The 13,093-nt window shown below is 35.0% G+C and overlaps 1 protein-coding gene across 1 annotated transcript in view; it reads left to right on the top strand.

The window, feature by feature from the left end:
- Window positions 1-13,093, top strand: part of AGTPBP1 (ATP/GTP binding carboxypeptidase 1) — a 180,466-nt gene that overhangs the window by 118,854 nt on the left and 48,519 nt on the right. The window contains exon 13 of the mRNA XM_044678095.1: window positions 12,367-12,450. Within this exon, the coding sequence (XP_044534030.1) occupies window positions 12,367-12,450 (84 nt within the window). The remainder of the gene's footprint in view (window positions 1-12,366; window positions 12,451-13,093) is intronic.

Below are 13,093 nucleotides of genomic sequence, written 5' to 3'. Positions count from 1 at the left end.
ATTCTATATTATATACATTTTTGAGCTTTTTTCCCTTGTTATGTATGCATAAAACAAAAACAGAAGTCTTAAAGATATCATAAACATTAATAGTATATTACAAATTACATAATTAATCCATGAATAAAAAGTGATTAAAACTGTCTTAATGACTGATTTTTATTTAAGATTTGGTGGAATAATATACTTAGTATAATAAAAGACACAGTTAATTAGAAAAAAAATTTAACTTATACTTGGTAGCAGTGTTGCTGAATGTTTTTGAAATTGTGTGCCAAACTGTACTTTCAAACTGCTTATGAACCCTCCACATTACCCCAGAGAGCAGAGGGAGGAAATGCTTGCATTCATTTGCTGATCTGAGGGGCAAGATATGTGAAAAATGCCCTAAGGCGCTGGGGAGAGGGGAACTCTAGAGCAGCCCCATTCCTTCCCCCAGCACACCTGATCACCCATGCCATGGCTTCGCCAACACTATTCTATAGTATTTTTGTACATCAACTTATTGATAGTTTTTAGTATTAAATTGTATTCCTAATCAAATAATACAATGTCAAATTATAATTTCTGATTAAAATACTTGTTTTCAGTACTTCAATTTTTGAAATATTCAGTTTAACAAACATTTACTAAATGTGCAAGGCCTTGTGCTAGGCACCTAGAATGTAAAAATAAAGATGGAATAGTATCTGCTCTCATGCATTCAGATAAGTAAATACAAAGTACACTTTTATAACACCACAAAATGATAAATTATCTCAAATATTTCTTAATAAATTATATTCATTATCTTTCAGTTATTTATTTCTGATAATAGGTATGGGTGACAGCTCAGGAACTCCTGCCATCTAGTGGAGGAGTCTGTATAATTAAGAATAAGAATTTGTGCCATGAGGACTTAAGTGCTCAGGAACATATTATATATTCTTTTAATGTGTAGTATTTGAATCATTGTAGGGAAGTTAAAGATCCCAAAACCCCAACCTTAGAAAATGTCTTTAGACTCTGGAATGCCTTAAGTAGCATTACAGCATCTCAGATTTTCGAGTTCAAAAAGACCTCAGGAGGCAACTAATTCAACCTCTACCTAATGAGTTGTTATCCATCTTTACCTACAAGATCTTCATGGAGGGAATCATTCCACTTTGAGATAGCTCTAATTATTGGGTCATGCATTCCACTTTGAGATAGCTCTAATTATTGGGAAATTTCTTGACACTAAGTCTAAATTTATCTCTTTACACATACCTCTGGAGACCAGAGAACAAGTCTGATCCTTCTGCATGAGAGGTCTTCTGATATTTGAACACAGATATCATATTCTTCCAAAGTCTTCTCTGCTTCAGGCTAAACATCCGCAATATCTTCAGATGATCCTCATTTGACAGAGACTTAAAGCCTAACACTATCTCAGTTGCCCTCTTCTAGATGCTCCCTATCTTATCAGTTTCCTAAAGTATGACACCCCAAACTGAAGACCTAATCCAGATATGGTCTGACCAAGGCATGAAACAGAATGACTGTCATCTCTGTGTTTTTGGAAGTTTTGTATTTTCTAATGTAGCCCAAGTTTACATTAGCTTATTTGGCTACCAGATCTTGATTAATATTGCATTCTCCATCTACTTGAATTTCTTGGGCCAAATACAGATATTATGTATTTGTATTTTCTAATGTAGCCTGAGTTTACAGTAGCTTATTTGGCCTACCAGATCTTGATTAATATTGCATTCTCCATCTATTTGAATTTCTCAGGCCAAATACAAATATTATGTATTTGCAAAGTTGAACTTTTTATATCCCTGTAAGGCTTTATAGTTATTGCTGTTGGATTTTTACCATATTAGATTCAGCCCAATGCACCAGTCTTGTGAAGACATTTTTGGATCCCGATGCTGGTATCCACCGCCATTTACAATCTCTTCCAGTTTGGTGTTGTCTGAAAATTTGACAAGTGGGTCATTCATGCTTTTATCCAAGTTATTGTTAAAAGTATTAAACAACATCAGGCTAAGTACAGGTTTTTGGCACACTATACTGCTATTCGATTGACTTTAAACAATGACTAGTCCTTTAGTCAAATTATTCAACCAATGCTGACCCTGTCCATTAACCCACATATCTGTCACTTGCATAAGAAAAGTATGAATTTATCAAATGTTTTGCTAAAATCAAGATAAAATTTATCTCTAGTATTTCCCTTTTAAATTCTTTCAAAACTTCTCCAAAAAATAAAATAAATCTAGTTTGGCAACACTTTTTGATGAAGCCATGTTAGCTTCTGTTTCTTATTTTTTAAACTTTTCTTTTTTAAAAAACAACAACAAAACACATCTTGGAATCAATATTGTATATTGGTTCCAAGAAAGAAGAATGGAGGTTTAAGCCCAGGATCACACAGCTAGGAAGTGTCTGAGACTAGATTTGAATCCAGGACCTCCTATCTCTGGGATTGGCTCTCAATACACTGAGCCACCCAACTGTCCTTGCTGACTAACTTCCTCTTCTTTGATCACCATTTTCTTTTCTGAATACTCATAACAACCTCTTCTTAATAACTAGTTCTAGAATTTTCCCAAGAATCACAAAGCTTATTGACTTACAGTTTCCACACTCTAGTCTCTTCCCTTTTTTGAAAAATGGAACAACTCAGACTATATCACCTCTTTCATTCTTTTGAGCTTTCAAATCTCACTGAAAACGAATTGACAGTTACACCTGCCAGTTACTTCAGAACCCAAGAACATAGTTCATCTGTATGATGTGACTTTGAATTCAAGGGCAATTAGGTGCTGTCTATCTGTTTACTTATCTTGGGTATTAATTTTCTGTTTATGATTTCCTTTCTCATTTTCAGTGCAGGGGCTATTCTTCTTGGCAGAGTACAAAGAAGAAAATATTTGAGTGGCTTTGCTATCTCTCTTTTGTCTCTTATCATTTTATTCATGCCAAGCAGTGGTCCTATGTCCTTTCTTTGATCTTTCTCTTTTACCTAACATAGCTTTAAAGGCTTCCATTTTGTTGTCCTTGGCTTTCCTTAACAGACACAGCTCCTTCTAAGGTTTAGCACTCCTAACACTATTATTAAAGAAAAACAAACCAAAAACTCTTTCCTTCTGTCTTAGAACTGATATTGAGTATATGTATCAAGGCAGAAGAGAGAAGTAAAGGCTAGGCAATTGGGGTTAAGTGACTTGCCCAGGGTCACATAGCTAGGAAGTGTCTGAGGCCATATTTGGACCCAGGACCTCCCATTTCTACACCTGACTATCCACTGAGTCTCTGATATTATTTTTATAGGACAGTGGCATATGCTTATATTCATTTTCTATTGTCTGTCTTTTCCTTCTTTTATACATATATTTTAAAAAAATCTTAAATTAGTTAATGAGGTCTCAGTATTTAGAAATCAATCTCTTTATTCAAGATTGTATTTTTTCCCTCCATATTGGAATTGTTTCATTTGTATCTTCAGAATTTTTTGAGTGTTTCCCATCCCTCATGGATTGATTTCCCCTATAGAATATGAATGCTTGGTATCCCACCTATCCTCCCTCTGAACTCTTTGAATCTGATTTACTCAAATTTAGCATGCATACCAGATTATTCCTGGCTCATCATGATTTACTCACAAGGTTTCCATTACTTCTACTCCAGTAACCCATTATTACATGTTAAAATCAGAATCAGAAGCAAATTTCCCCTTCTTATTTCTCCTTTTTGAAAGAGAATATTATCACTAAAGTGAAGAGATTATTATCTCTTCTACTTTTTTTGCAGAAATGTTTTCTGGGTCTGGATAAATGAAGTCTCACTGTTCAATTATATCTCTGTTGCAAACTAACAAGGACAAATAGTTATTGTCTTTCAGCCTCAAGATCTAATTTCTAAGCACTGCGTCTATTTCTTCTCTCTGTACTATTATTTTAGAATATTCTTAGATGACAGAGTAATTTCTGTTTTTCCCTCCATTGATCTTTATCCAAATGCTGTCAACTATTCTTTTTCCATTCTGGTTCTTAGGTTTCTTCAAGTGAATATATCTTTTAAAAATAGAATATTCGACCTCTTTCCTCCCCTCTTCTAATCTCTTTTTCTCCAGACCCTTATTATCTATCCCTTTGTTATAATCTATACCTTCCCTCCTAACCATTCTCTATAGTATGTAAGGCATGTATATTAAACTCTCTTTTGATTAGATTTGCAAGATGCCAGGGAAATACATTTTTACTTTATTAAGATCATTATTTCATCCATGACCAGTAGTTTATCATTATTCAGAAATCCAAATCTCACTTAAAAAAATAAACACAACCTTTTCCTTCTGACTTAGAATCAATACTGTGTATTAGTCCCACGGCAGAAGAACAGTAAAGACGAGGCAGGGGGGTTTAGGTGACTTGTCCAGGGCCACATAGCTAGGAAGTGTTTCAGGTCAGCTTTGAACCCATGACCTCCTGTCTCTAGCCCTGGCTGTCAATCCACTGAGCCACCTAGCTACCCCTGCCAAATCTCACTTTAAAGCTACACCTTCTTAGATAGCTGTTTACCTTCTTTATAAGTTTTTCTTTTTTGCAACTCTTGATGTGAAGGAAAAGCAGTAAGAATAATATAACCTGTTCTCCTATGATCTTTGAGTTCTTCCACAAGACTTTGTAATCTTTGGTAGTACCTTCTGGGTTCCTTTTGGCTGTATCATTTGTGCTCCTTTGAATTTCAGAAATGAGTATTAGTCATTTGTTTTGACTAGAGTTAGATAAATGTCTCAGAAAGGCCCCAGACCCCTTTCTTGTTTTTATAGAGTTGATAAATATCTGTCTTAGCAACCTTGATTAGGCAATAATCAAATACCATAGCTTGTCTCTTCTTCCTCTCATCCTTAACTGAGTTTAATCTCTCATCTCATAGTTTCTATGTCTCTTGAAAGGATAAGCAAATGCTCCCAGCATCCAGCTCCTTCCTATTCAGGAAAAGATTGACATTTATCCCCTAAGTGTACAGCTATTTTTTTCCTTTGCTTTCTTATCTGTGACATTCTTTTCTTAGAGTCTACTGTTCTAGATAGTTTTTACCCCCTTATTAAAGACCTGATTCCTATTTTAGTTAGGAATACTTCATTGTGTCTGATAACCTGAAAGATGAGGAGTTCTTGAGTCCTTTCAACTTTCTCTTCTAAGATAGAGAGCAACCTACAATTAGAACATGGATAAGTAGTCACTTGGCTGTGGTGACAGAATAAGCAAGTCATATGCAATTTGATGCAAATTTTTCATATTTTATTGATTGAAATTCTTATCCTTGCCTTTTAAAATATATGTACTTCTATTTCACCTTTTAAATATCTGACTAAGACTTTTTCAGTATTTAATAATATCTTAACTAATTTGACATCCACCTACAGCTTCTTTTTCTTAATTTCAGAAATAATTTGACAGCTATATCCGATCTTTTCCTATGGAAGTTAGAAATTGCTTGCTGATTTTGGAAGTGGATGGACCAGCTAGATGTAGTATAATGGATGGAGCACTGGGCTTGAAATCAGGAAGACTTATCTTCATGAATTCAAATCTGGCCTCAAATACTTAAGAGCTATGTGAACCTAGGCAGGTCACTTAACCCTGTTTGTCCCAGTTTCCTCATCTCTAAAATGAGCTGGAAAAGGAAACGGCAAGCCACTTCAGTACCTTTGCCAAGAAAAGCACAAATGGGATCATTAAGAGTCAGATGATATGACTAAACAACAAAAAATTTGCAAGTGATTTCTAGGTTTGGGAGAAGTAGAGGAATTTTTGATAGGAATATAGGAATGCTTTTCTAGCCAGAATTCTGAGTTAGTTTTCACCATTGTATACTCTACTTTGTGGTTTTGGACCTTTGTCATATGGTATATAATGCAACATGTGTTTTACTTGAATTTCTAGTGGTTTTCTTTGCTTAACTGTGACAACTTGTAGCCATGAATTCTTTTTAGAGCTAGTTGATCACATGATAGCATTTAAACCCAAACAAAATTAATCAATAATTCATTTCAAGTATGCTATTTAGAAGCAACTTGTAGAGAAACTTAATCTATCACCTTTAAGATCTAAAGTAATCAAAGGCCTTTCTTAGTCTTGTACTCCCACATTTTATATTTTCTTATTCTAAAAACCACCTACTTGTCAGTTATCTTAATTCTAGGGCATTCGGTGTACCTGGTGCAGACTGTTTTTAGATAAGTAAAGGAAAGCCTCAATTTAAAAATTTCTCTTTGGAGAAAGCTTTTGGTTTCTTAGTAAGATTTTATATAGTAATAAACTCAAGTTGAAAAGTTAAAGCATTGGTTCTTTCCCTTAATTAGGAAGGTTCAGGATCTATTTAATCAGGAGGACAAAAGTTCCCACTTTAGTTTTCTTAGTCTATTGGTCTCTTTGACTGGGAGCTTATTTAAAGTTTCATTTACAATAGTAATCTCAGAATTTGGTCTGGATAGCTGATTCTCTTTAGTTTAAGATAGTTGACTTTAATTATAGACTGCATTATTAATTATATAATTATAGCCTGAGTTAAAGGTACCATCCCGCTACACAGAATAAAATCTTTTGAACAAAATTTAAACAAAATTTTGAGTATACATAGTTGATTTAATTCTAGGAACTTTATACTTTGAACCTTTGTATTCTTAAAGTGTTACAGTTTGGGGCAGTATACTTGCTAGTGGTAAGAAATATTGTTGGGACAAGTTTATCACATCTGTTATCCTTTAGTTGCAATAGTCATTTTTATTTTGCTAGTCAAGTATCTAGGATAAGACATAAAATTTTCTTTTTCTTTTCTATCTTTCCCTTTTTTTTTGCAACTGTTCTTTTTAATTCAAACTCTCTTTCTATCTGCCTATAATGCTTACCACTGGTCCTAGGCAAATAAGTCAAACAGAAAAAAATATTTTGAATTTTGCCCATATCTTTGCTTAAATCCCCCTCAACAATATTTTGATACTTTTATAGTTAAAAAATAATAAGACATAAAATGAGAAAAATGATGTCATGGAGGAACTGTTTATATCTTTGAAAATCTTAAGTCTCTTTAAATGGAGTTTAAAAAGTTATGTTTTGATATAACTGAGATTTTGTAATAAGTTCTTCTCAGAAGGCATCTGCATCCAGAACAGGGTAATCATCTGTGTGACTGATTAATGGTAATAATTGAGTGTGGGTCAAGGTAAATACCAGATGGAAGAGAGCAGGTATAAGTCTCAAAAAAGAAAGAAAGCGAAGACAGAGAGCTTTAAGGGTAGAAAGGTTTTTCTGGTTGGAGAAAAGTAATCATTGGGTTTAACAGACCATCACCATCAGGCTGCCATATAACTTTTCTTTCTTTTCCTGTTTCTGCAGCCTGCAAGGAAGCATGGGCTGAGATCAGGGAACTTGGAAGGGCAAACTGGGGCCTTTCAGTCAATCAATCAACAAATGATTATTGAGCGCCTGCTATGTGTGAGGCACTGTACTAGGCACTGTGGGGGATACAAAGAAAGAAAGGTAGGTTGATGCCAGATTGTGGAAGGCTCTGAATGCCAGGCTAAGGAGTTTGGACTTTATCCTGTAGTAAGTGGGAACTATTGAAGTGTTTTTGAGTAGGGGAGTAGTAACATAATCAAAGTTGTGTTTTAGGAAGAATACTTGCAAAGTAGATTGAAGTGAGGAGAGACCAGAAGCAAGGATACCAGTTAGGGAGGATCTTATGGTAAAATGAGCCCTAATTAAGCTTGTGGCAGGGTAACTAGAAAGGAATGATTGGCTATAGAAGACAGTAAGAAGGAAGAAATGATAAAACTGGATGACTGTTTAGAGCCGTGATGGTGAACCTATGGCAATGTGCCAAAAAGGGCATGCAGAGCCCTCTCTGTGGGTGCACCTGCCGTTGCCCGCTGGAGTTCCTTACTAGAAAGCCAGAGGGACTCAGGGTGGAGCTGTTCCCCTCCCCATCTCCATATGCCTGAAGACATTCCTCACTTCCCCTGCCCCTCTTTTCAGCAGCCAATGGGAGAGCTTCCTCCCTCCTGTAATGGTTAGAATGGGTGGTTGGCAAAATTGTAATTAAACCTTAAATCACAAGACTGTTAATAGCTAGATTTATTAGTGAGAAAAAGAAAATAAAAGAAACATAAAGAAAGGAGATGAAGAATTTCCTAGTCTAATAATCCAGACCCTAACAACTCAGTGTCTGTCTCTGAATCTCAGCCTCAGAAAACAACAAAACCCCCCAGCTTCCTGCTAGGTCTCATCTTTTAAGTCCTCACTATACCCACTACCTCTCCTACATCACCCTCCAGGAACTAATCACAGCTACTCAATTAGCCTGGCACTACCCTGTGGGGCAGTGCCTGTGGGATCAGTTTTGTGTTTGCCAATTGACTCATATCTAAAACAAATGGAAAGGAAGTCCAAATTTCTGATTAATCAAGTCAAAACACTGATTCCCTTCTGACACTCTCCTGTCTGAGGTAAAAGGGGGCTCACATGCTACATGAGAGGTGGTACAAACAGCAGCCTATGCAGTTTGTGGTGAAGGTGATTCCTGTGGTGGGGTTGGAGAAGAGCTGGGTGTGAGGGGAGCATAGCTCACACTGTGGCACATAGCTGGAGGGGAGCAGAGGGTTTGGGTCACTCCCTTTCCCTTCTTTACATGTGCCTCTCATCATGGCTCCCACTGCCCAGAAGCCTAATGGAAGCACTTCCTCCCTTCCCTGTCTGGTGTAAGAGGAGGGCTGGGGGGTAAGGTCGGGGGTGGGGGTGCAGGAGGTGGGACACAGTACTTGGTCAAGGTGGGGTGGGGCAGGGCAGGGCAGGGCTTGGCACTCTATCTCTAAAAGGTTCACCATCACTGGTCTAGATAATTGGAGGGTGCAGTAAGCAGGAGAGAGAGGAGACAAAGTGAGTCTGAGTGTTTGAGCCTGGGGTGACAGACACAATGGTGCTAAACTTGACAGAAATACATATGTGGGGGATCTTAGAGAAGATAAAAGGAATTTGATTTACATATTTTAAGTTTGAAGTGACTGTTGGCTATACAAGTAGAAATATTCTGGAGTTTACTGGGGATATGGGAACATCACTCAGGAGATGTCACATCTGGGGATACAGAAACAGAAGTCATCTACTTAGGGAAAATAGTTGATGCAGTAAAGTAGATGAGATCTCCATGGAAAAGTATGTGTAAAGAAAAGAGCAGAGGGCCAAGAGGTTGAACAACTTCCACATTTAAGACTTGGGAGGAGGAGGGGGATGTCAGCAATGAAGATAAAAAAGGAAGTGATTTGAGATGGAGGGAGAATTATGACACTATAGTTTAATGGAAGCAGGGAGAGTAGACTTTCAAGAAGTAACTGATCAATCTTGAAAAATGATAGAGATCAACTAAGAAAAGGTTATTACCTTTCAGGAGTGTGATTTTAGAAGAGTAGAAACATTAAGTCAGGTTGCTTTCTCTGATGAGTTGTAAGCAGGCCATTGCACCCTATTTCTATATTAATCTAAATCAGTTTAACAAATCGAATTGAGGTGCTGGGTTTATAAAGACTGATATATCATAGGCCCCGCCCTCAAGAAGCTTACTTAACATGTAATGGGGATGGAAAGGGATTTCGAGTTCACAAAAAAACTGATAGAAAAAGAAAAATTTTTTAAATCTAATTAAAGGACTACAGAAAATTTGAAGGAGAGATTTTATTTGAGGGTATGAGAGTCAGATCAGGTGGTCATAGAAGGTAGCTTCATCCAAAAGGTAGCATCTGAGTTAAATTGTTATTAATTAGAATAATTAAGCTTCCTGAAAGGGCTTTTAACAAAAAATTGGTTAGGTTCAGGATTAGAAGAATTCTGGCAAAGCTTTGGGGGAGGGGAGGGAAGCATGACAAAGAGCTAGGTTAAATAGCAATTGAAAATACTTATGGATTTTAAGTGTCAGGTACTGATTTGTATTTAGGTGTTTGTATTTCTTAAATCCTCTAAATTTCATGATGTCTATTGAAGTGAATTAATTAGTGATACTAGTTGTTGGTTATGCCTAGCTGTTTTAATAAAGAGTTGTGTTATGATGAAAAAATAAAACAGCAGGAAAAGTCTACTTTTTTTAATCTTAGTAAAACACACCCATAACTAATCTAATTTAAGAAGAAAGTTAGTTCAGAGAAAAGAGCATTGGCTCTGGAGTCTTAAGGACCTAGGTTCAAATCCTACCTGGACACTGCTTATGTGACCTTGGTCAAGTCACTTAACCTTTTTTGGGCTACAATTTCCTTATCTGTAAAAGAAGGGTAGGCTAGATGACTTCTGAGGCCCCTGACGATTCTAGAACCTTGATCTCAAGACACTTAAACTGTTTTCTTGATAGCAACTTAACCTAATTGTAGATAAAGTATCGAGGAAGAAATTATCCCGAGTACTGGCCTTACAAATTCTAACCTGTAAAGTGATAATAAGCCTTACAGACTGTTTCTAAATTGTTCCTTACATAACTTCCATGAAAGTCTAGAATGCTTATTAGAAAGTCAAATTCAGGGAGCTTCTAGGTGCCAGGCCTACAGACCAAAGGCCCTGGATTCAAATACAACCTGACACTTCCCAGCTGTATGACCCTGGGCAAGTCACTTAACTGAATCCATTGTTTAGTCCTTACCATTCTTCTGCCTTATAACTAATACACAGTACTGATTCTAAGATAGAAGGTAAGGGTTTTATTTTTTTAAAAAAGAGAAAAGAAAATGCAAAAATAATTACATTTGATGGTTTGAGATGTTTTATAGTATAATACCAACTTATGAAATGAGCAAATAAATCAAGTTAAATCTGATTTTATTGGCAAGTGTGAACCATCAAGTGAAGGATTACCAATATGATTCAAAAGATAGGTTTTAATATATTTGTAGAGAAATATGTAACATTTTAAAAGATTATTATGTGTTAATTTAAAAAGTCCTTTAAATCAAAAGGTAGCTGATAAAATGAGTTAAGAAACTGGAGAAAATAGGATTTCCATTGCATTGGTTTATAAGTTAATCTACAAGGCAGGAATAAAAAGATTGTTGTAATTAGATCATATAACTAATACTTTATAAACCAATTATATGTAGATATGGAAAACAATCACTTTAGAATGAAAATTAGGGAATTACTCTTTCAGGTCACTGAGCAAATTATTTAAGGCTTCAGTTTCCTTCTTTATAAAATGAAGGAATAGAGTAGTTATTTTCTAAATTCTTCCAACATTTGACTTGTCTGAGTCCAAGGGATTCCATAGTTAGAAGACTAGTGTACCATCCTTATTCTATTTCATATTGATCCTTAATACTGAATTTAAGATGTTAAGGTTTTAATACTAATTAAGAATGACTTTCAACACTTAAAAACTTCTCTGGTAGCTAAATCATAGTACAACTCACTTATTCAACATTGTTGGAAAATGAAGCATTCCAAATTTTTCAGATAACTGCAGCTCTACCACTTGAAATATGTTGTTTATTTTAGTATCTTAAAATTAAACATTTTCTTTTCCTCTTTAAGTACAAAGAGGGAAGGCCTTGAGTTTGAATTCTAGCTCTAGCACTTACAGGTGGTATGACCTTGAAGTCTTATAACTTCTCAGCCTAAGGTTTTCTCATTTGAAAAATTAGGAATAATTATACTTGCACTTTTTATCTCAGGTTTATTGTGAGGAAAGGACTTTGTAAATAATAAATCATTATGTAAATATGAATTCTTATTGTGAACATAGTTTAACTTTTCTTGTTGAGTCAGGATCATTATCAATAAAATCAGCTTTGGTTCTGTATTTTCTTAATAACACCCTAACCAGTACAAATGCCCAACACTACTAGGCTTTCTAGGCTTTCCCACTGTCATCAGCTTACTACTTTGTTACCGTCACATGTGTCCTTGATGCTTGAATCTGCCTCCTTAATCTTATACAAAATTGTCTGGGTAAAGACCTGAATATGGCTTTTTGCTATTTTTATCAAATAAAAGTGCCAAAGCTTTTTTACAGCTAGATTCTCAGAGACTGTTTTCTACATGATTGAAATTTCATCTGAAGATAAGTGGTATTCTATAAGGTATTCAATAATGAATACCTTTCTAAAGGAAAATACTTTGACGTATAAGTGACCTGTGCTTATTTATGTATTGAAATTTTGTATACATTATCTCAAAATTAAGGCATACTGTCAGATATGCCTCCAAAATGAAGTTGAAGACATTTTCTTTTTAAGACATTTGTCTTCAGCCTTTCAGTATGAGAATTTTCTTTAAGCCCAGAAATTACTTTGGAGAAAGCAATATGTTGACCTTTGAAAGTCCTAATTCTAATCAAACTTCTTTTTTGTGTTAACAGGACAAAAATTGCCCAGGATATTGAGAGACTAATTCATCAAAGTGATATTATAGACAAAGTTATGTATGACCTGGATAACCCAAAGTAAGTATGTGAATTTGTAGTCCTTAGTTTCCTTTTCATTTTCCTTTTTAATTTTCATAATTTGAATTTAACATTGTGGTTTTTAAAGATGTGAATATAAATTCATCTACCACTTGTCTGACTATAGAATACCCATATTGTGTTATTATATAAAACCATGGATATTTGAGTATTGATTATAGTAGTGGTTCTTGGTAATTTGGTGAAATATGATTATATATTATGCTTCTGCTATTTTCTCTTAAATATATTTTTTAAAGTAGTAATAATAGTCTAGGAATTAGAGCCAAACCATTTTATTGCTTTAATAGCAATTATAACTATTAAATAAAAACAATTGAGTTTTAAGGATCAGAATAATAAGTACAACAAAATTAAGCATTTTGGGTATGGAAGATGAGGGTGTTAGAATTCCCCCCTCTCTTTTTTGTCATTCATCACGTTCCTTAGAATGAAAAGTTCACTAGTCTTATGTGATAAATCTATTTTTCCCCCATTTAGTTTATGAGGAAATTCCTGTAAATTTCTCTAGCTAGAGTTACTTAGAGCAAAATATGTTAAAATTTATATTACTCATATATATTTAAATGTCTACATATATTTGAAAACTTTGCTTAATTAAATTGGCTATGTATGTACAAGA

This window comes from Gracilinanus agilis, chromosome 1 (genome assembly GCF_016433145.1).
Source record: "Gracilinanus agilis isolate LMUSP501 chromosome 1, AgileGrace, whole genome shotgun sequence".
Classification (NCBI taxonomy): domain Eukaryota; kingdom Metazoa; phylum Chordata; class Mammalia; order Didelphimorphia; family Didelphidae; genus Gracilinanus; species Gracilinanus agilis.
The sequence above is the reverse complement of the archived record's forward strand: the minus strand, read 5'-3'. Positions and strand labels throughout refer to the sequence as shown.